General features: G+C 45.3%; 1 protein-coding gene across 1 annotated transcript in view; it reads right to left on the minus strand.

The window, feature by feature from the left end:
* LOC147725098 (uromodulin-like) overlaps nt 1-23245 on the minus strand; it is a 227911-nt gene that overhangs the window by 185325 nt on the left and 19341 nt on the right. The window contains exon 3 of the mRNA XM_086918170.1: nt 9982-10059. Coding sequence (XP_086774296.1) covers nt 9982-10059 — 78 coding nt within the window. The remainder of the gene's footprint in view (nt 1-9981; nt 10060-23245) is intronic.

Below are 23245 nucleotides of genomic sequence, written 5' to 3' on the forward strand. Positions count from 1 at the left end.
AGCCCTGGGCCTAGCCCTACTTTCAAACACAAATTACAGGTAAGATAAGCGATTGGTGGGAGGTAGTATTATAATGGAGTATTAGGAGAGACGAGAGATTGACGGTAGTACTACTAAAGTCCTAGCACTCTTGAATTCACTTACTCTGTGAGAGGCACTTAGTGTTGAAAACATTTAGCCATTTACACTTAAAGGAAGAAAATGACACAGACTTACGTTTCAGGAACACAAACTTTCTGTTAAACCCCCACCCACCAGACTCAAAAGCAGTAAAAAACAGATATGCTCAGATAAAGTTTCAAAAAGTATATTTTTGTAGCCCTAACAAAATAATCTCCTGCAACACCCTCCCTAACCCCAACGATTGTCCTTCAAAAGTCCCAAAAACAACCCAACTCCCAATTCCCACCCCCCAAAAGTCTCTAAAAAAGGGGCAAGGGACACTACAGCAGGCTGCTGTTCACTTTTGCGGCCAGGGTATCATACTCCTTGTGGAGGGTGGCATGGTCGGAGCGGAGGCCCTCCACCAAGGTCTTATTATTATTATTATTATTAAAATTTTTTATAGAGCGCGTAGTCACCTTGAGGTATCCCAGCGCTAAAGATCCCTACATCTGTGGGTTCGGGGGGTTAAAAAGGGGGGGGGACAACAGGTTTCAGACGGAAGAAAGTTATGATTAAGGGAACAGGTGAGTTTTAAACCGTTTCCTGAAACATAGGTAGTTGGGTTCTTTCCTCAAGTCTCGGGGGAGAGCATTCCAGAGGTGTGCGGTGTGGACCGAGAAGCGTCTTCCACACGTGCGGGCTTTCTTAAATCTGGGCAGGATGATAAGGGACTCCTTGTCCGATCGAAGGGATCTTGGGGCTTTGTAAGGTTTTATGAATTTCCTAAGAATAGGGGGGCCTTGATTCTGTAGCAGCCTGTGCGCCAGGCATAAGGCTTTGAATATTACTCGTTCCCTCACTGGGAGCCAGTGAAGGAGCTTCAGAGCAGGTTTGGCTGAAGCTCTGGCAGGGGTGTTAGTGAGGATCCGGGCCGCCGCATTTTGGATTTTCTGGAGTTTGTTTAAGGTTGCTTCGGGTGCGCCCAGGTAGATAGCGTTGCTATAGTCAAGCCTGGAGAGTATGAGGCCTTGGATGAGAAGTCTTTGCGATGTGGGTGGGAGTAGGGGAAGGATCTTTCTCATCGATTTGAGTAGCCCGAAGCAAGTAGCAGCAACTTTTTTGGCTTGAGTGGTGAATGAAAGGTCGGTTTCAATCCATACTCCCAGGCTTTTTACTTCCTGTTTGGGGTCAGGAGGGGGACCCAGACAGGGTGGCCAGATGTTCAGGGGGAAGGTGAGTCCTTTCTGACCCAGAAGGAGAATGTCTGTTTTTGAACCATTCAGCTTTAAGGCTGAGTTGTTCATCCACCCTTGTATCTGCGTCAAGCAGTTGAATAGGTCCGCAGGCTGTTGACTAGGGTGGGATAGGGAGACAACTAGTTGTGTGTCATCCGCATAACTGACGATGCTCACTATAAGTCACTCTAAGTTAGGAGTCCTCCTGCTCCAGGTAGGACACTCTGAGGCATACGCGGTGCTGGCGTGCCTTGCGACTCCTGTGGGGCGCAGCTGCTGTCTTTGCTGCTCGGCGGTGGCGGTTGGCTTTGGTAGCCCGGCTCCGTACCGCTGGAGCACTGCGCTGGCTGTCAGCCCTTGGTGGCTCGGAGGAGGATGCAGCTGTCCCAGTGGATGTTGTACCGGTAGACTGCGTGTCTTCCTCCTCCAGGGCCACCAGCCACTGATATTTGGCGACAGGGGCATCCAGTCTCCGTTGCCGGGCCATTCGCGCCAGCTCCTTCCTTGATGGTCGGTTTGATTTGGAAGGGGCAACTATATGAAGAAAGAAAGACATAGTCTGTAACCAATGCTCCTTAAGATTAAAACAAAATGATTGAGCAGAAAGTTGTGTCACAGTACAAGTAGCAAATTGAAAGCACAGTACATAACTATTGAGGACAGTATCTATCTAACCTCCCACTTCCTCGTCCTTGCTCTAACATTAGTGGGAGTTTAAGGAACAAATTCTACGAGCTCTATGGACTTCCATTACAGTCGACTATGACAGTACACCAGTCTTATTCTTCTTCTTCTCTCTTGTTTAGGAAAATTGGTACGTTATCTTATGCAAGCCGGCATAATGCCAGCGCAGTGAACTTGCACCCGAGAAAAACAGACGCACACCATGATGAGTGAGACAGACTTGCGTTACTGTACCGGTCCAGTACATGCAGGTGGTGAAGCTCTTACTTTTCTACTACGGGTGGCACTGTGAATAGTCTGTTGAAAGGGCTACTGCTTAATTTATTTAGTTTTCATCCTACGGTGCAAATGAGTACTAGAAAAGGAAAATGAAGAAGCTAAATAATCTGGTTATCTATCACTTCACATGGGATGCATTTGATTACATATGGGATGACTTCAGGTGCTTTTCTTATTATTGAGTGAACAGTGATACACCCACACATGAATGACTTACTACTACTAAACTAAAGTTATTAAGAGAGGTAGGGAGAGTCCACTGTAAGAACCGGATATATGCTGTGCTTGCAGTTGCAATACAAACTACTGCTACTATTCATGGTAGTATTTGGACAAAATTACAACTTCTTTTCCTTGCCTTTCATACACTGGAACGGACGTGCGGGTGCGGTGTTACATGCTCTTCAAAGTAACACTTAGTTCATCCAGTGACCGTCTACTCTCTCTAGATACACATATGCTATCTAAGAGTATATGCTATCTAAGAGTCAGATAGTACCATGATACAGGCATCCATCCATTCAAAGTATATGCACACATACAGTTTCTGTTTAACCCACCCAGGCTGTTCGCCTTCCACCCATCCTTGCTTCATCATTCACCCAGCCATGCACCATACCATATTCTGTCCTTCCCAGCCACCTCAGGGACCAAGCAAACACATATCATTCTTCTTTGCCAGTCATCATTAAATTTCTCGTCCTTCCACAATTACTTACACCCTTCTTTTGCTTTTCGTTCATCCCATCCATCAAGTTCATCTCAGATCTGATTGGGATTCTTCTCGCCAAAAACTACACAGCTAAGTCGAAGTACATTTAGAGGAGGCTACAACCTGGTTGATTTATAATACACCCGTGCAGATAGCGGGCGCAGGCTCTTTGCACTTGCTGGTGCGCCCCCTCCCCCTCCCCCTCCCAGAGCCCCAGATAGCACACTCTGCAGTCTTCAATCTGATAAGAAAGGAATATATAGCTTACCTCTGCCCGCCACCACCGTGTGAACCCTCACAGGCACATTGGTGTCGTCCGGCATTTGCACCGCATCCTCCCCAGAAGTGTTCCCCTCATCCACCACCACCACCTCCGCGCTGGCCCCGCCACCAGATGTTCCACCTACAAAGTACATTTAAGAATGTTAGAATACACCACTCACTACTATATAATATTTGGTCTAGGAATAAAGAAATGTTAAAAAAACCAGCAAACAATGTAATAATTTGTGGCTGTCTACTCTAAAGTAAAAAATTCCCTTTTTCCAGGGAAGGCTGTTGTCTTGCTGCACTTTTTGGCACAACTGATGAATGCTTGCTTTTTATTTTTAACACGCACCACTTTTTCTCCTAACAGACAGAAGCTTGACTTCTAAGAACACGAGCAAGATCAAGTTCAAACCAGGTGAGAGCTCGGCTCGACCACAAGAAATGTGTCCAATTAATCGTCAGCACTAAGCACTTTTCCATTTTCAGTTAAACTTTTAGTTTTATGACAAACTTGATTTTAATAAATGTGTTTACTTTTAATAAAGCTTTTAAACTTAAATAGACTCTGTGGTTTTTGGTCCTCCAGAATAGACTGGCCGAGCTAAAGGTTTTGGAATTTTTGCAACCATGAGTCTGTGCCTCTGACACTTCTTGACTCTGACTCCGTACTCTTGTCCTGCGTTGGATAATCTAATCATCATTGGGGATCAATCATCGGTGACTTTGGGAGCTAAATGACTATGCCACACTATCTAGTCAGTAAGGAGATTGGCGGTTCAACTACAAAGTCTGTTATCACTGAGGTATGTGGAAAGTCTAACAGCGCCTATTATAAATGATAAGCTAAGCAATGCATTATTTAGTGTCCATAGTTCTGTTTGTGCAGATTTGTCCCTGCAACAGTAGTAGAATGGATTTTCCTCCTATCCAAACCAAAAGTAAAGTAGTATCTTATTCTTTCTTGGTGGTCATTCACCTTTTTATTGTTGGCAATTGTCAAAGCATAAACATTTAGAAGACTTGAAGAGACAGTACGGACAATCCCAGAGAACTGCACTCAGTGCATAGAGCTATTGCTGACTAGAATCGGAGTCCAATGGAATTGCCAAATGTGCAATCTTAGTTAGCTACCCGGACAGACTATTAAGAAAAATCTAGTAATACCACAGGGAGTCATAGTCGAGGCAGGATAAGAATTTAGATCCAGTCTACAAGAAGATCAAAGACGATTTAGAAAAAATCGATTGAGGAACGCTAGGAAAAAATAGGTACTCTATATTAAAATTAAAACTTACCGGGGCCAGCAAAGTAGCCCTCGCCTGCATCCTGGTGAACAGCAGCCTCCTCTTCCTGTGTCCTCTTGCCCCTGGGGGGAGCTGATGTACAACATGAAAGAAAGAAAGACCAGAAAACATGGATGATATTTGTCAACCAAATCAAACATTTCAAAAGAACAATAACAACATATTTTGGCGAAGTAGCAAATAGACAACTATTCCACGGGATATATTGACTGATCTCATGTGGCCTACTACGTTATTAGTATTGCTTGATTTGCGGACCGTCGACTTGGAAAGTTCTTATGTAACTCACTAAACAAAGTGCTAAAAAGGTTTGCCTAGGACTGGCAGGCAGCAGTCCGCAGCACGCGAAGTGACAGACAAAGTCCATCGTGATTGCAGATCAGCGACAACACTAAAGTTTCTTACTACATTAACCAGTCATTAAAATACTCAAACTATCAATCCACCACCACTATTTCTTCTTATCGCCATGTGTACAAAGGAAGGACTGGACTTCAGTCTGTAGGGGCTGATTTAGAAGCCCCTTGCGGCTCTTTTGCTCCATTGTTGCGTGACTTTTGTGACGCAGCGGCAGAACAAAAGAGGCGCCATGGTGCGACGTATATTAACGAAGTGACGCATATGGGAGATGCATCACGTTGTAAAGCCCTGCGCCATCAGGGGTTGTTCCGGCGCAAGGGAGGGCGTTCCTGCACAGGAACGCATCCTAAAAGTGGCTGAGGGAAATCTACAAGATTTCAATCAGTCACTTTGAGGACAATGATGCGTTACTCAAACCCTGTGCCTGCTTGAAGCAGACGTACGGCTTGACGCAGCATTGGGGAGATAGGGCACCCCAGAGCATTGCTGGAGCTGCGCCATCGTTGCAACTCAACTCCAGCAATGTGCTGCCTTTACGGCACAGATGTGTAACGCTTTGGTGACGTTTTGGGCCCATGGTGCGCCGCATTGTAAATACGGCGCACCATGGGTGGTGGTGGCGTGGCGCACTATTACTGGCGCATCCCTGCTACTTTGCAGGGATGCGCCGGTAATTAAAAATCTGACGCGTAGTGTCTAGCATTGGGCAGTTCTTTAAACTACACTCATGCATAATTTCACAGGCCAATGAAATGAGCACAAAATCGAAAACAAATAAGCATAGTAGCAGCGCTACTGAGAAGGAGAGCAGTGCATCTGAAATGCACAGAAGATTTTAAAATATAATTTACCTACAATGTAATCAGCAGCATTATTGCTCTTGGTAAAAAACAAAAATTTGCAAGATAATAACACACAGAGCAGGAGAAAACATAGTAAAGAAATAGCTACTACTACTCACCAAGCCCGGGGATCTCAAGGCCGAGCAGGTCAAGCAGATCGCGTTCCCGGTCCAGGAGATCCGTCCAACGGTGGGTGGCCTGGTTGTAGGTGCGCCGGACCAGAGAGTGTTGGTACATGGCCCGGCACACCTTCTCCCACCGCTTCCGGCGCTCCTGGATCCCGTACCCGCTAGCGATCCTGCTGCCTGCCATGATGGTCCTGGGGAGGCGGCGCTGAACATAATAAACTAGTGCGGCCACCTCCTCCGGGCTGAAGATCTCCCGGGGTGCGATCTGCTCCCCCCTCAAACGCCCGCACGGGAGCCGGGCACGGGGTGCCGGACCCTTCCCCTTCTCTGGATGCTTCCCGGCTCCCTTTACCATGGTCTGGGCAGAAAGGAAGCTAAATAATAAAGAAAATAGCATAGGGAAGAGAAGAAAAGAAAAGAGTTTAAAATTAACCAAAAGTAGCAGAAAACACAAAAATATAGAGCTAGAAAAATAGAGGGATAGATAATAAGTAAAATAGATTAAAAAAAACTTCAAACAAGCAAAGGATGGCAGAGATTCAGAGAGGATAGAAAAAGCATGCCCAGAACCATAGCAATGAAGGAGAAACAAGATGGCCTCGCCAGTTCACGACCGCGTTGGTAAGTTCGCGCGAGATTTTCCTCGCAAACTCATGCGAAATTGTACTAGCGATCCGCACACTTTGCGAGATTACACATCGCGCCCGGAAACGGAAATACGTCATGCAAACAAGATGGCCGCGCCCGTGAACGACCGTGAGGGTAACTTCGCACCGTTGCGCTACAAGCGGCTCGCTAAAATGCACAAAACCTTGCGAACTAACACGCCTCAAAAAAACAAATCGCATATTCGCACAAATTTGCGGCTTCCGAATTTGATCAAGCGCACGTTCGCGCCCCACAAATAACGCTAATTTGCAGAAAAACGAGTTTTGCAAAACTGAAAGCACTCAGCAGGTGCAAAAGTTCAAATTCATCATTAGTAACCATTCCCTGTAGTGCTTCCTGACTGGGGCCCCTCCAGAGTTCAGTTGCTAGTTGCAACAATTGTATGACCCTGCTCTGACCCTCACAGCAGGCTCATAGAATAGCTACAAGTAGGCCACAAAGGTCCTGGAAAAAAAATGCACTGCAACAGAAAGCAAATTACAGATAAGGAAGCAGGTGCCAGACTGGAATTTTAAAACAGTGACACATTAATAAATCAACCCCAAATTAATTCATGTCAGTTGAAGCAGGGCAGATGTGCTTGCTTTTACCCCCATAATCTACAGTGATGATGAACCAGAGGGTGGCATTGATGTACCAGAGGGTGGCATGGGTGAAACAGAGGGTGGCACTGGTGAAACAGAGGGTGCTGGGAACCTGTGATGATGAACCAGACGTAGAAACAACATAGTCGTGACCGTTGCGAGCCGGCAAGTAAGTCCGCAATTGCGAACTGGTACAAAACCCTCGCGAACTGGCAGAAACCCTTGCTTACACAAAAAAAAAAAAATCCGCAAATTCGCGAGAATTTGCGGATTTTGCGGATTGCGAGTTCGCAAATACGCAAATTCGCGAATGCCAGATTCGCAAAATTTGCCCATGCTTAGTCAAATTACAGACATCAAGGTTGTTTGTGAAGTGGAAAGATGGCATAGAGTTCCACTCATTTTAAGACAACTTCTTTGTCTTCTCAAATCAATATGAATTGAATGTAAGGACCTTCACCAAGGATTTCCAAGTTTGAACCTCTTTCCTTCATGATCAAACCTTCTCAGTGGTGGCAGTCAAAGGATGAAATTCTCTGTCTATTTCTTTACAATCTGAAAAACATCGCTCTTTCATTTCATGACAATGTTGAAAACCTACATGTTCAGCTCGTGAGGCACAGTGTTTTGTGTGTTCCCAGTTTTCCAGCAAAATGAAACTTCAGGGTAGGTACACCATATAACTAACTTTAACAACCTTGAATCTTTTGCTTCAGTGACATGCAACAGGGACTAGATGGGATGCTGTGTGAGCACCCCCTGCAACACTCACTAGACCAGTCATTGTTCTGCTTCTGATGACATCCCATGTCCTGGGAGGGACCTTGGACATAATATTCCACAGTAAAATTTATAGAGAAACTGAGAGATGTCAATAACCCTCAGTTCAGTAATTCCTATTACTATAAAGTAAGGGTTATGTTTACAAGAGCTTATTGCCCTCAGAACATCACTTTTTGGGATGTACTGGTGGCGATAAGCCCTTCGCCTTATTTACAAGGCAGTGTTAAGCCACTAAATGTGACTTAACGCCGCCATGTAAATAAGGCCCCCTTTCACGCAGCACTTAGTGTGAAAGGGGCGAACAATGGGTGTTATGATCGATATTCCACCGCAACACACATTGCTTTTTGACACTTCCCAATATGTACAAAGGAGACCTAAATATGGGGCAGCACCAAAAATAAGACCAGGGAAAACCTAGTCTTAACCTGGTGAAACAAGGAAAAATGATTAATTTCTCCTTGTTTTGCTGCTTCTATGTGTGCTGCTTCTTGCAGCACACATAAAAACAGCAAATCTCCACTAGTGATTGTTCATGTTCAGGAAGGTTTCCCTTCCTGCAGATAAACAATTGTTAAAAAAAGACGAGTTGCAACTTTTATGTGTTCTGTGTAAAGCAGCACACACGGAGTCACACATCGATATTGTTGATTGCTTATGTGCAGGAATGGACGCCTTGCTGCACATGAACACTAATTCTCCACAACGCAGGCACCCTTGTACTGTGGTGCAAGGGTGCCTGCATTGGCTCTAGGCATCTAAATGTAGCACCATCACTAGGGGGAATGCATGGGTGAGCCGCATTCTTGTGAATATGGCACATCCCTGCATTTGGTAACTGTCAGAGCACTGCGTTAGCAATCTTGGCTTAACGCCGTGCTGCAGCAGTTTCCTTGTGCATATGCCCCTAAGTGTTTTCTTGCCTTACCAGGGTATCCTGATTCAGGTTTAGGGTACACTCGCTCATCATAACTGACTTTCTCCAAGTCACTTGCTGCGGGGCTTTCTTCCTCATACCTTCAGAGTGGAGTTCCACCAGGAGTCTTTCACCCCTACATTTTTGGGGTAAGCCTATAGGCTCACTTTATCAGATGCCCCTCACAGTCAGTCTGTACACCCATTTAGTCACACAACATGTAATCAATCTCAGTCAAGAGATTACTCATGAAGAATCTCAGATCCGTCCCACAAATCTAAGGGTACCTCCATTTTTATAATCAGCTTTGCCTTAGTTACAATAGAGCAGTTTATAAAGGAACCCATTTCATCCAGGATGACGTTATCTTCTGCTGTCTTTTCTTCTTTCATCTTTACTATGACATGAACACACTGTGTGCCCCATGTTGTGAACAGCCCTGTTCCAAATGCTCCTTATGGGCATTAAAGGCACATTTTGGAGAGACGGGCATGCAGCTGGAACCGTGCGCAGGAGCTCCAGGATCAAGCAGCCATCTTGAGCAGCCAAAGCAGCCATCCTGAACAGCCCAAACAGCCATCTTGAGCAGCCCAAGCAGCCAACTTGAATTGCCCAAGTGGCCATTTTGTGAAACTTAGCCAGTCCAGAACAATAAGCTAAAAGTGAATGCTGAGACTTGTACACATAAAATTGGAAAGATAGATCTGAAACTACAAATCTCAGAAAGAAAGGTGCTCTGGGCTTAAAAATCAAGACTATCCCCCTATGTAATACATAACATAAATAGGCTTTTACTGTTCATCCCTTACATATCTAGATACAAACTGACTCACATGAAACATCTGGGAAACAAGATGAATGCTCGTACATCCAAAAATGATCTAGAAAGACACTTCCGTTTCTTGCTTTAGATCACAGACCATAAACTGTATGCTCTCTCCTAAGTCAGAGTAGGATATGATTAAAAATGAGCAAGTATTACTTAAAAAATGTCAAAAACAGTTTTCTATGCAAAAATTTGTGTTTTGAATATTACAGTCTCTAGGATGGTATTAAAGCAGTATATATTACCAATAAACCATTCATCAGAAATTAAGATACAAAGTGTACCTGTTGTTACAAGATGTGTGCTGCTTGGGGTCGTCCAAGGTGTTGAGCTTGTGGTGGTCTGTGCTGCAGGGTCGCTTCCTGTTAAAGGCACATACAAGCAATGTCAGTGGTGTGGTCAGACATGCTTGAACACTAACTACCTCTACTTTCAATATTAGACTTTTATACCCTGAGGTAGGGAAATGCATACAACCTAAATAAAAAAAGTTTCATATGTGTGTCAACAAAGTACTCCCGGACTGACAAGAACTTGTTTGGACTAGGCAAAGGCCTCTTTGCCCTCAGAGAACAAAGAGAAAAGTAGTATAAACATTGGGACCCAGACCCAAGAACTTTAGATTGCTTCTGGGAATCAAGACAAACCTTTGCTGAGGAGAAGAACCAGGGAGCTGAAGGATAAGACTACCCCTGCGCTGTGTGTTTGGGGGTAGTCCTGCAGTGGTTGTATCATTGCCAAAGAAAGGAGAAAAGGACTGAGTATGTTTTCTATCAACTTGAGGAACAATCTCCAAGGGCTTAAACTAGAGCTTGCCTCCTGCCTGAAGTATCAGGCATACATGACTTCACCCACCAGCTCCCCCCTGAATTCCCTTGCTGGGAATTGGAGTGCCTGCTCTTGTTCTGGGCCTTCTGAGAGACTGTGTGACGCTGGGAGGTGGAAGCGCAATGCAACAACGAGAAGCGTCATCGCATTGCCAAGGAAGCAAGCTTCATCATCGCATTGCCAAAGCGCGGCACAGCGCATCGCCGGAGAAGCGGGACGCTGCCACATAGAACATCATCGCATTACCAGAGAAGAGCTTCGCAGGGCCTGTTGCGGCTCCAAAGATCAACGAGTCGTTGCACGGCCATCGGGCGTGCATGCATCGCACCAACGTTGTTGCATCGAAACCAAGATGCCATTTTGTCGCATCACACCAGAGAAGAGTATCGAATCAAGGTGACATCTTGTTGCATCGCACCGGAGAGCAGTAGGAAACGGATGCATCAACTCCCCACACAGTAAGGAAGTGAGCATCAACTCCCCTGCACAGCAGTAAGGAACCGATGCATCCACTTCCCTGCGTGTAAGGAACCGATGCATCAACTTCCCTGCGACCCCTTTTGTTTTCCTTGCGTTACGCATTTAAGGTACAGTGAGAGTAAAGTGTTGCATTTACAACTTGAGAGAACTGAGACATTTTACAACCTTTTAGAGAATATTTTTGAGTACAGTATTGTGGATTTTTGTCATTTGGTCTTGTGTTAAGTCTATATAAAGATATCTATTTTTATAATACAACCTGTGTGGTGTCCATTTGTAGTGTTGTCACTGTATTACTGTATGTGTTCACACATGCTTTACACACTGTCTCTAAGATAAGCCTGCCTGCTCGTGCCAAGCTACCAAGGGGGTGAGCAGGGGTTATTTTAGGAGTGTAGCCCCTTACCCTGACTGGACCCAAGGGTCCCTATTTGTCACAGTTACATACCAATGCCAACTGGAGACCCCCAAATCGAACAATTTGGCATTAAAATCATCACATGTGCAGACGACATGCAGCTCGTGGTGGCTTTGAACCACCCGGAGAGGTCGTCTTGCACCCTAGGCCCGACCTAGAGGAAGTTGCCAAGTGGATGGAAAACTCATGCCTTAAGTTGAACGGGGATAAGACCAAGCTCATGCTCCTGGGCAACTCACCCTCATTCAACCCTGTTTTGCTATGGCTGAATTGCCTCGGTCCTGCACCAGAACTGAAGACTCAGATCAAGAGCCTTGGTGTGTGGCTTAATCGTTTGCTCAGCTTTAATCGCCAGGCCGTTAAAATCTTAGCCACTTGCTATCGCCTCCTGAGGATGCGCCCCAAAATCCTTCGCCTTCTCCCTTTTCAGGCGAGAAGGATTATGGTTCTAGCTCTCATCACCTCTCGCCTGGATTATGGGAATTTCCTCTACCTTGGAGCCCCCCTGGCCATCATCCATAAGCTTCATGTTTTTGCAGGTCTTTTGTTGCCATTTTGCGAAACCTGCACTCAGGAGTCTCCATTGGCTAACAATAAAGGCAAGGATCCAGTTTAAGGCCATGTGCCTGACTCATTGGGGCTTCTGGAAGAAGGGCCCAGTCTCAATCCAATCTATGATCACCCCTTATCAACCTCTCAGAGATCTCCACTTTATGTTCTCCTTCCTAGTCACCACACACAGAATAAGGAAGGCTAGTTGGGGCGGGAGTTCCTTCTCTCATAACGCTGTTAACTCATGGAACTCCCTCCCACTTCATCTGCGGAAGGAACGAAGCTTGCTCTCCTTTCAAAAGCTTTTAAAAACTGTTCTTTTTAATGAATGCATCTAATCTGCTCCTCTTCTGTTATTCTGCGTTAGTCCACAGCGCTGGGAGGCCATTGCGCTATACAAATGTGATTTTCATTTCATTTCATTTCTTCGAGTAGTCGTCCTGTTGCAGAGTTAAGATGTTCTTTTCCAACCTGAGGTTGAGGGCCAAAAAGGAGGGCCCGACAGGGAACCGCCTCGGCAGCTGTTTATAAGAACTGCCGGTGCTCCGTACCGGCAAAACCCGTCTCTCTTAAAGCCCTGATTAAAGCCCTCAGTTACTCCCCACTGCACTAGGCACCTACCTGAGTCCTGTTTCTTTGGTGAGGCACCTCCAGTCCTGCCCCAGTGTCAGACTTAATCACACTTGCTGCTGGTGTCAGTGGTAGGATACATCATTCGGATGGTTATTGAGTGAAGTGTCCCCGATGGTCAAGGGATCTCCTCAGGGGAAGTCATTGAAAGAGCAGTGAGACCCAGCTCCCAAAGGTCACTAACGCCCTGATCCTCCTGTGACCCTCAAGTCTCGACCATGAAGTGAACCCTCAAGCATTGGCGCTTCTTGGCCAAAACACAGAAGCCTAGTACAGCCGCGAGGACCTTCTATAGCATCTTCCTCACTTCTCACCTCTTCCTCTGCCTGAGCAAGACACAGTGGGGAAAGCTTTGAAGCTCAAGGTTCCTGGTTACTAGGATCATGTGGCAAACACACCAAAATATATGGTAAGATTATCTGAAGGTTGTATGTTGGAAGCAAACATGCATTTATCCTGCATGCCTTTACTACGCGGAATCACACATGCATTTACCACATGTGCCTTAACAACCAGAAGCACACTTGCATATGCCACAAGTGTCTTTACTATGCAGATGCACCCATGCTAGGGTGACCAATTGTCTTTAATTTTCATGGACAGCCCACAAATTAGACCTAATGGCCGTTGTCCGTGATAGGGGTGCTAACGGACAGCATTTGTCTGTATTTTTAGCCTCTCCACTAAAAAACAAAAGTTAATTCACCCAATTGTTATTCCACAGCTGAAGGGAATTCCAGACAGAGGGGCAAAAGAAAGGAACCTTGTAGCCAGAGTGTCTGCTTCTCCAAAGAAATGCAAATGTGTGCAATTAGCAAAGGTTAAGGCTTTTTGGGGCTGGTATTTCCGTATATTGATGGAGTTATTTGAAACTTCCTGATAACAGGCATTATCTGCTATGCGCGAGCCTATTCCTTTAAGATGGCTTTGAATTGCAGTGGACCCTATATCTACACATTGGTGTAAAATTCACAGGTAAAACAGATTGTCAACAAGACCGCACTGCTTGTCTTCTCGCTTTCCTCAGAAGTGCCAGCCCATTCACTCTCTGATAGACAATAAGAGAGGGTGTTTCAAAAAGTTGTGGATTATCACTGCACGGTTTGCTACATTTTGCGTGAAATGCTAAGACACACCAGCCCAGTGACACATAAAAACGGAAATACATTTCTTTGAAATCATTCTTGGGAACAGACAGTCGGCCATTTATTTGTGTTTGCTGCAATTATTTTTTCCTCTGAAGTAAAGAAATGGCGTAAGTGCATGATATATAAACATTAATCATCACCTTTGCTTAACCTTCTTACATGCTGCTTTTGATTAATCGACCATTTTAAGGTAGAGTCTAGGGTCAACGTGCATGCGCTGCTCCGGAACACCTGTTGTAGTGGAGTATGTAATAGAAGCTCCGCCGACTGTCCACCCATATATGTAATTGGCTTGTGTCACTGTCCTACCTAAATGCTGCCTTCGGATTCGTAGAAAGGCTTTTTAGTCCCTCCTTAGTACCGCCTTGTCTTCATCTGTAACCTCCCATGGTGACTGGCCTGTTTACTTTGGATGTTACACAATACGTCTGTTTTGTTCTTTGAGCACTATTTTCTCTTTGAGTTTCTCTTGCTGCAGACACAATGCGCTCTGCTTACATTTAGCGCACCAAGCGCGCCTTCTCTATGGACAAGAAAGCAAAAGGCACACAATTGTTGGACGGAATGCAGAACAAATGAAAACATTCAGCCCCAGTCAAGAGATCTTGGGTTAAATCCATCATTCTTTTGCACTCCACACCACCCCAGTTTAGCCCTGGCCATATGCAAATCAGTCTTGACCCTGTGCCTCATGGGAACAGTCCAGCCTGAACTGACAAGCCAGGTTTTCCTGGACCAGAACCAAGCATCCTAGGTCCGGTTTCAGGGTTTCACCCCTCTTCAGCCAGGATAGCTTGACTTCAGTGGCACAGTGAGCCCAGAACCCACGTCTGGGCATACCTGGTGCAGTTGGGGCAAGAAAGCAAAAGACACACAATTGATGGACGGAAAACAGAACAAATCAACACATTCACCCCCAGTCAAGAGATCTGGGTTAAGTCAATCATTCTTTTGCTCACCATGCCACCCCAGGGAGAGAATGTTTGCATTGTCAGCATTCCGTCCATCATTTGTTTGCTGTAACACTTCTCTTTGGAAGCAGCCGGGACAATAGCGGCATAGGTCTGGCATTTAAATGCAAGAACTATTGCATTGCAAATATATTTTTTGCCTGCAGTGCTCTCCCTAACACTTTTTTAGGTTGAGCCCAGAGTCAGCACTGTATTCTTTATTGGGTTCGTCCGACTTAAGGGAAGACTAGTCGCTTTGTTTGCTGTCAGCAGCTGTGCGCGCTTTCACTTTCCGGACAATCTCGACACTTGTTAAATAGAAGCGCAGTGTGGAGGTCGGAGGCCGTGCTGATGGGGTGAAGCTATGGGCTCCCGCCCCAGGGCTTCTCTTCCTGTTCTTCGGCTTTGCTGTGGGTGAGTAGGTTTCTGTGTCAGTTTGTATGTTTGTGAGGTGGGTGGGGGTGGGTATGATGAGGACTGGACAGATGGCAGAGAGCGGGGATTACCTCGGATTCACTGCCCTGCGTTGTACTCATACCACCTCACGCATACCTCTAGTGACTCTGGTGGGGCTCGCTTGTGGTGTTTACCACTGTTTACATACATATTCACCTCGTCTCAGTACTCCCAGGCCAGCACTTCTAAAGGGTAACTGGGTCCATACACTTGTGTGTATAGGAGAACCGGTACCTGTTTTTCTCATGATGAAGAGCGCAATCCTCAAAGGAGAGAGTGGGAGTACTTTTTTACACCAAAGGGGATCTTCGGCACTGTTTATTCAAATTTTATATAGTACGCATATAGCTGCATCTCTGTATAGCGTTCCATTGCACGGATTGTGAGGTCAGAGACCTTCCACAGTAAACATGAACAAGTAAAGGACGTGTGTGTGAACAAGTAACAGAGGTGCGTGTGCTGCGGATACACAGCTTCGTTCACCTCGAGGCACCAACTCAACTGAGTGTCGGTGGCAGACCTCTGTGCCTTCGAAATATAAAAATGCAGCTATATGTGTGTGGCATATCCTTCTTCTCTTTCTGTAGTAGAGCTTTAATATGTCATTGTAGAGTGTTGCCCATGTAATTGAGAATGTATTACGTTTGGTGTTCTAAATTGGATTGAGCTAAATAAATCCATACTTTAAAATCCTATTTTGCCTCCTGCGCATCTTTACAATGTGGGTAAAAAAAAGAAAGTAAAACAATGGTGAGCATGTTTGGAAACCGGAGCCTGCGCAAGGGAATGGATGCATTGAATGGAGAGCTGCAGGCTCTACCGGGCTGAGTTTTGCAGCCCTTCCAAAGACGCAATTGGGTGCTCCATGAAGAATGAGAAAGAAATCAGCAAGCGCACACACACATTTCTACTTCACCTGCTCTTCCTGTGTAAGTTAATCAACCCGCATTTTGCAATGCACATATTTCCTATGCATTAATAAGGCCCTCCCAGGGTTATGTTTATTACTATTTAATTTGCTCACATGCTGGCAGCCCTGCCTCTCTTGGATACACACACTGTCCTGTGTTAGGAAAACGTGTTCCGCAGGTTTCCGTGCAAAGTGATTCCAAATTCTTGCACAGCTTGAGGGTTGATATTTAATTTGGCCTTTTTAAAAAAAAATATGAAGCATGTGTGGGGAAAGTGAAGGTCTCTGTATTTATTTATTTATAAAGCGCCTCAATCGACCCCCGGAGTCGCAGTCGGTTTTTTGGGATACTTCTTTGCCGCCATCTGAACTGAAAGTGAGCTGCCTTTGCCGGTGATTGTCCTGTGGAGCCTTGAGTGACATCTGGGACCGGGACTGCGAGGCCAACCAGGCAGTGCGTTCTCCACACTTCGCACACCTGCCGCCTCTTCCCGTGTCTCCTCCCCTCTGCTGCTCGTCCTGCCTGGGCTTTAAAACACGACTCGTGGCACCCGCTCCGTGTGTGCCGCTCGCAGTCGGTTTTTTGGGATACTACTTTGCCGCCATATGAACTGAAAGTGAGCTGCCTTTGCCGGTGATTGTCCTGTGGAGCCTTGAGTGACAGCTGGGACCGGGACTGCGAGGACCACCAGGCAGTGCATTCTCCATACTTCGCACACCTGCCGCCTCTTCCCGTGTCTCCTCCCCTTCCACTTGTGTCCGGTACTTTAGGCGGTCCTACAGCACGTTAGCGGGACGCGTGCGCGGGACGCAGCTCGGGACAAAGCCTGGACAAAGGGGGGACAGTCTGAGACAGTCCGAGACTGACCGTGACTGGACTGGGCCTGGATTCTTTTTTTGACGTCCTTGTGGCCCTCCCGCGGAGCCTTGATTGTAAGACTTATCGTTACTAACAGCCCCAAGTATCGCTTATGTTGGGTTATTTTGTTGCTTGCTAATTACTGGCTTATCTGAGCTTCCTGCGTAACTGTGGTACCATTCTATTGAGTGTAATATGTCTAAACAGAAGTCATCCTCAGCCTCCAACACTATGGATTACTACCTAGTACAAGTAGTTAGTAAAATAAATAGTTCAAGAAGGATATCCCTGGGCTTGAGCTCCACTCCCTTAATCCCTATATTGAATTCCTCGCTAGAACCAAATATGGCCGAAGTTCCGATACAGGTACATTGGAGTGACTCCCCTGATAACGTTTTTACTCAGGAAGATAACCTTGACCAAACCACCTCAACTGCTATTAATTTGGTCAACGAGTCCCTAGATGAATCTAACACGACCCCAGTAAAATCCCTCCCCCCTCCCCTGTGCCTGCCCCTGTAACTAGAGCAGTATGAGCATGTAGAAAGGGCCAGAATAAACGTGGTGGGTTACGTTCTAGCAGGAAAAGGATTGTCTCCCCTCTTAAAACCATACCCACAAATGAGACAACTGGGGAGTTAGGTAGAAAGGTGTCACTGGAGGATGACCAAATCAAAACACTTGTGAACATGATTGATTCTAAGATCAGAAGTGTTGTTAAACCGTTGTTAGCCAACATTGACCATCTAACAACAGAGGTAAACAGGCTTGGGGATGTCATAAATCAGATAGTGGAAAAGGTGGGCAATATACCAACCCCAGCCTCAAGTAGACCCAACCCCATAGCCAGCATGCCAGGTGTTGAGATAGAGGGCAGGGATAAAATGACCACTATTTTGCAAACGCTCCATCACTGTGAACCCAATATTAATCAGGGAACTAATATCGAAGCTCTCCCACCCAAACTCGTGAACACAGGCATTGAGAAAGGCCTGGTTCAATTAATTGTAGAGGCTTCCCCCTTAGTTTTGGTCCTGGCCAATGTACCCTTCCTAAAGCCGGGCCAAGTGGAATCTACAGCCTCTTTGATTAGGAAAGCTTTTCACTGGCTATCTAACAACATGGTGATATCCCCTTGGGGTAAACAATAATTAGCTGAGGAAATCACCATGGCAAGAAGGGTAGAATGGATAGGGAATGGTGTTAAAAAATTTAAGTGTCACTGTGTAGTTTTGCATTTCCTAAATCCAGAAGTTCTTCCCGAGGTTTTGAGGAACATTCTTCCCTCACAACGTAGGAGTACAGATATTATTCTGTTAACTCTGGATTTTTTTTATCAGCGTAGTAAAATAGGGAATCCAAGCATTTTAAAGACCAAATGGAATCTGGTGTCCCACAAGTGGGGTAGAGTCCCCCAACCTAGTGAATGGGAAATTATTCTTGAAAATCGGTTTGGGGCACTGTCAAACTTGAATGAGTGTGATTGACTCAAACTGCCTGACAGAGTTGTGTCTAACAAACCAGCTGAGTTAAAAAATGTAGACACCCTCATAGAGAAGGACCCTTGTCTGACACACGCTATTCCCTCATTCCCGGGGAAAATGGTAGAGGAAACATCTACTCTAAGTAGTAGAATTAAGAATAGATATTTGGAGACACAGCTAAACCCCTCAATGGTAGAACCAAGTCCCGCTCCTGATCTAGTTGCATCTGTGCTTGAACTCACACACCATCATAACATCAATATTGATCTAGATATAGGGCTGGGGGATGATTTACAAGGCTCTTTTCTACCCCATGTCCCCCTAGATGTAGTGGCAGATGGAACAGTGGAGCCAGGGTTGTCTTTTCTCTCATGGAACATTGCTGGGATCTCAAATAAGCTGATATCACCGGAATGGTGTACATTTATAGATCAGTTTGATATCCTACTGTTCCAGGAAACATGGTCTGTGCCTCCAATATATCATCTAGGTTACCTTAATTTCCACATCCCAGCCATAAAAAACCCCAAGGGTCGACCGGTAGGGGGCCTAACAATCTGGGTTCGCCAAAATTTATGTTGCAGTATCCAACAAAGGAGCTCTTTAACTGACAATATATTGCCAATTACTCTTACCTGGGCCAATGGTCATGGGATGGTCATATTTAATATCTATGCCAGGGGAGTAGCGGGTGGTAAAACATCAGAAGTTATAACCGCCTTGGATCATGAGCTCGAAGTTCTCCCAAATCATCTGCTCTTCATTGTTGGGGGCGATGTTAATACCATCTTTGAACCGCTCGGCCTAGAAGATCAAATCCTAACTGAAGAAGAGGATAGCAAGTGGGGTATTCCGCAGCTAGAGCTTCCCGCAATTACTAGATTGACAGCGGTGGCTATCCAAATGAAGGCCCTATGTTTAGCTAGACGACTTAGAGCAACAAATGGACGAACCCCTTCGGATCAACAGGGAAACAAAACGTTTGATAACAGTAGATTCTCTAGTCGAATAGATTACATTCTAGTGGATGTTAGATTATGGCATAGGTTGACTGACATGGAAGTTAAAACCCGAATGGAGAGTGACCATAATCCTCTTTGTATGGGCCTTAAAGCAAATGCAGGATCAAGAAAACTAAATCAAGGGGGAGCTAAAACTACCCTAGATATTGTAACTTCGAATAATCAGCATCACATCAAATGGGGTAGATTAATAGAGAACGTAGCGAGACTAGAGGAGCTCAAAAAAGTTGTGTTAGAAGAAGTAGCTGAGATTAACCCACACGTTAACAAGCAAAACTTCCCTGAAATCATGCTTGAAGCCCACACAACTTTTTTTTACCAAGCTTCAGGAATTCTTTAAGAAGGAGAAGAAACCAGGAAACCCCCAAAATAAAATGCCCAAATCAGGATGGTATGATAAGTCTTGTAGAGAAGCCCACCAGAACCTTAGTATAGAACTTAAAAATAAGAATATCTTAGGGGTGAGAAAAGCAAGGGACACCTATAGGAAAGTTCAAAAAGAGGCTAAGAAAAACTGGGATGAGGCCCACTGGCGGGATTTGAAATCCGCATGTGACACAATGAATCGGAGTCAATTTTGGGCTCTGGTCAAATGGGATAGAGGAGGGGTGGCCCAACCCCCACAAAATAATGTAGCCCAAAACCATTGGGTTGAATTTTTCAGGCCTCAATATGCGTGTGTGCCAACTGAAGGGGAATATTCCTTACCCCCTACAGTTCTCTATCAACGCCAGCTATTCACTACAAAAGATGTTCGCTTAGCGCTGGATTGTGTGACAGGGGGTCGTGCCCCAGGAATGGATGCCATACCTGCAGATGTGTTCCTAAGTGACCGCCCAACTTGGTGCCAGTACTTTGAGTGGTTAGCAAACTCCGTGGCCAGAGATGCTCCCATACCGACCTCTTGAAAGGGTGCAGAAATCATCCCAGTTTATAAAAAAGGAAATAAATCATTACCCAGTAATTACAGACCAATTAGTTTTATAGACTCTGCACAAAAAATAATAGGTTGTATGATACAAAATAAACTACAAACCTGGATCGATGAAAATGATATTCTATCCCCTTACCAAGCCGGGTTTCGCCCTTGTACAAGCTCAGTAGACCAGGTCTTCTTTTTCATTGCCCTTTATTGGAGGAACGTGATGCTTAGTAATGGAACCCTCTACGCTGTATTTGTAAACCTAAAATCAGCTTTCGATCTAGTTCCCTGTTCCAAGCTCTGGGGGGTACTTCCTGAAGCTGGGATGGCCCCGGAACTATTGACGCTACTCGTCCGTTTACATGAGAACAACTACGCTAGAATCAGGTGGGGTGCTCAGGGCGAGGTGACTGACACATTCCCAGTTGAACGAGGGGTTCGGCAGGGGTGTGTCTTGGCACCGACACTGTTTTCCATCTATATTAATGGTATTGTAAATCATCTAAGCATTACGCCCACTAATGCACCGATTCTGACTGGAGAGCGTGTGTCTGTTCTCATGTTTGCGGACGACACGCTCATAGTGTCCCGTACACCTAGCGGGCTCCAGAAAGCAGTAAATGCCTTCGGAGAGTTCTGCAAAGCACATGGACTTGAGATAAATACATCCAAAAACAAGTTCATGTGCTTAAACCAGCGGATTACCTTCAGGGGCTCAATACATTTTAAATGGTATCCCCCTAGAACAGGTCAAGGCATTCACATACCTGGGAATAAACCTCCAATGTAGCCTGAGCTGGAAAAACCATATTGATACGGCTGTCTTAAAGTTCCACCAACTGGCAGGAGTACTGGCTCACAAATATAAAGCCTCACAGACCAAGCCCATTACCCCTGCCCTTGAAATATATAACATGAAAGTGATTAGTGCCTCTCTATACGGTTCGGAACTTTGGGGTTTCTCCAATCTAAAGCAATTAACATTGGCGGAAAATAGTTTCTATCGCAGGCTGATTGGGGTCCCCCGAAGTACCCCTACCGTGGCATTGGTGTATGATCTAGGTAGAAAGCACATCAAGGACTTGGCACGACTACGTCCGCTACTATACTGGAGACGCCTCATGACCACCCCTGAACTTGTGCACTTTGCAACTGTCCTAAAGGATATCATTAGGGCAGACCGTTTTCACTCGATTGTGTGGCTAAAAGAAATAAAATGGCTGCTTAGTAAGCTGGAACTAGACCATCTGTGGAACTCATCCAATGTTGAAAGTTTCCCTTCAAAGGACACATTAAAGAACATGTACTGGGAAATGGTATGGATGTCCACCCAATGTAAAGGCTCTAACACAAACTTAACAGGACCGTATTTAAATATCAAATCTGTACCATCCTGTGAGCCCTATTGGGACATCATCGAAAACCCACTCGATAGAAAACTGTATTTCCAGTTTAGAATTGGGACGCTACCTATAAAGGCGTTCACTCGAAATTGGTCGATAAACCAGGATGATAAATGTCCCTACTGTAAAGATTCGATAGAGACCATGGCCCATATACTGTTTGTTTGTCCCTTATACGTTAATCCTCTACGCAAATGGATAAAACCAGCTTGCCAAAATCTAGGAACACGTAGGTGTGTAGAGGCGCTAAGAATATTGGAATCAGATTGTACTCCCCTTCTGGCAATTGCTGTCGCAAAATTCCTGGGTTGGTCATGGACCTTACGCACCTGCACTTTACAACAGCTAGATACTGTTCAATGAAATTATTGATATGGCTGATTGTATGATTTTATGTAGTCAATCTTTTAAACGACAGCATTATGTTTAATGAGTTTTTTCAAAAGTGAAATGTTTTTAATTTTCTTGTACTACTTATTGTGTAGGGAATATTGTAAGATTGCTTTTATGACTGCTGTCGAATAAAGTTTTGAAATTGTTGTTGGTATCTCTGCGCTTTATACGGGCAGCCTGGATGTAGTGCTACTACAGCTGAATCATAGACAGAAAAGAGTTGTCTTGAGCAACTTCCTAAATTGCAGGTGATCAGGGCATTGTCTTATCGTTCCAATAGCTGGGACCTAGATGAGAAAAGACCTTTCCCCCTAATCTAACCTTCCTGACTCGTGGAACCACAAGAAGATGTTTGGATCCTGAGCGAAGAGACATGGAAGGTAGGTAAGGTGTAAGTTTCTCCAAGAGATAGGTGAGAGCAAAATTGAACAACACCTTATGGATGGTGCAGCAAACTTTGAATATTACCCATTGGCGTATAGGAAGCCGCAAGACAAGAGGGCGGGAAGCAGTCCTAAGGGGTGCATAGAGGACCTCATTGGCGGAGATCAGCAGACCATTGCAGTAGTCCAGACGGCTAAATACAAGTGCCTGAGTCAGAGTCTTCTGAGTTGAGTCGGGAAGCAAAGGAAAGACTCGGCGGAGTAGGCCCAATGTATGGAAACAGGAGCCAGCTGCCCGAGCAGCATGCTCCTTCAGAGTAAGGGCTTGATCCGGACGGATGCCTAAGTTCTTAACAGTGGATTTGGGGGCAGGAGGGGCACCCAGATCAGCTGGTCACCATTCAGGCAACCATATTAAGGGGGTCTCTCTGAAAAGCAGAATCTCCATTTTCCCAACATTACACTGGAGGAAATTACTCTTCATCCAGTGTGAGATGGGTCTCATACCATAAGAAAAGGCCGACAATACAGATGGAGTACGTTTGTTGAAAGGAAAAAGCAGCTGTGTATCGTCGGCATAGGATATGGGGGTGAACTCATACGTCCTCAGGTGATTGGCCAAGGGGGCAACATAGATATTAAACAAATGTGGGGCTCAATCATAAGCCATTATAGCGTTCCATTGCACTGGTTATGAGCAGTAGCGTCTC

Source organism: Lissotriton vulgaris, chromosome 4_1, assembly GCF_964263255.1.
Source record: "Lissotriton vulgaris chromosome 4_1, aLisVul1.2, whole genome shotgun sequence".
Lineage (NCBI taxonomy): Eukaryota > Metazoa > Chordata > Amphibia > Caudata > Salamandridae > Lissotriton > Lissotriton vulgaris.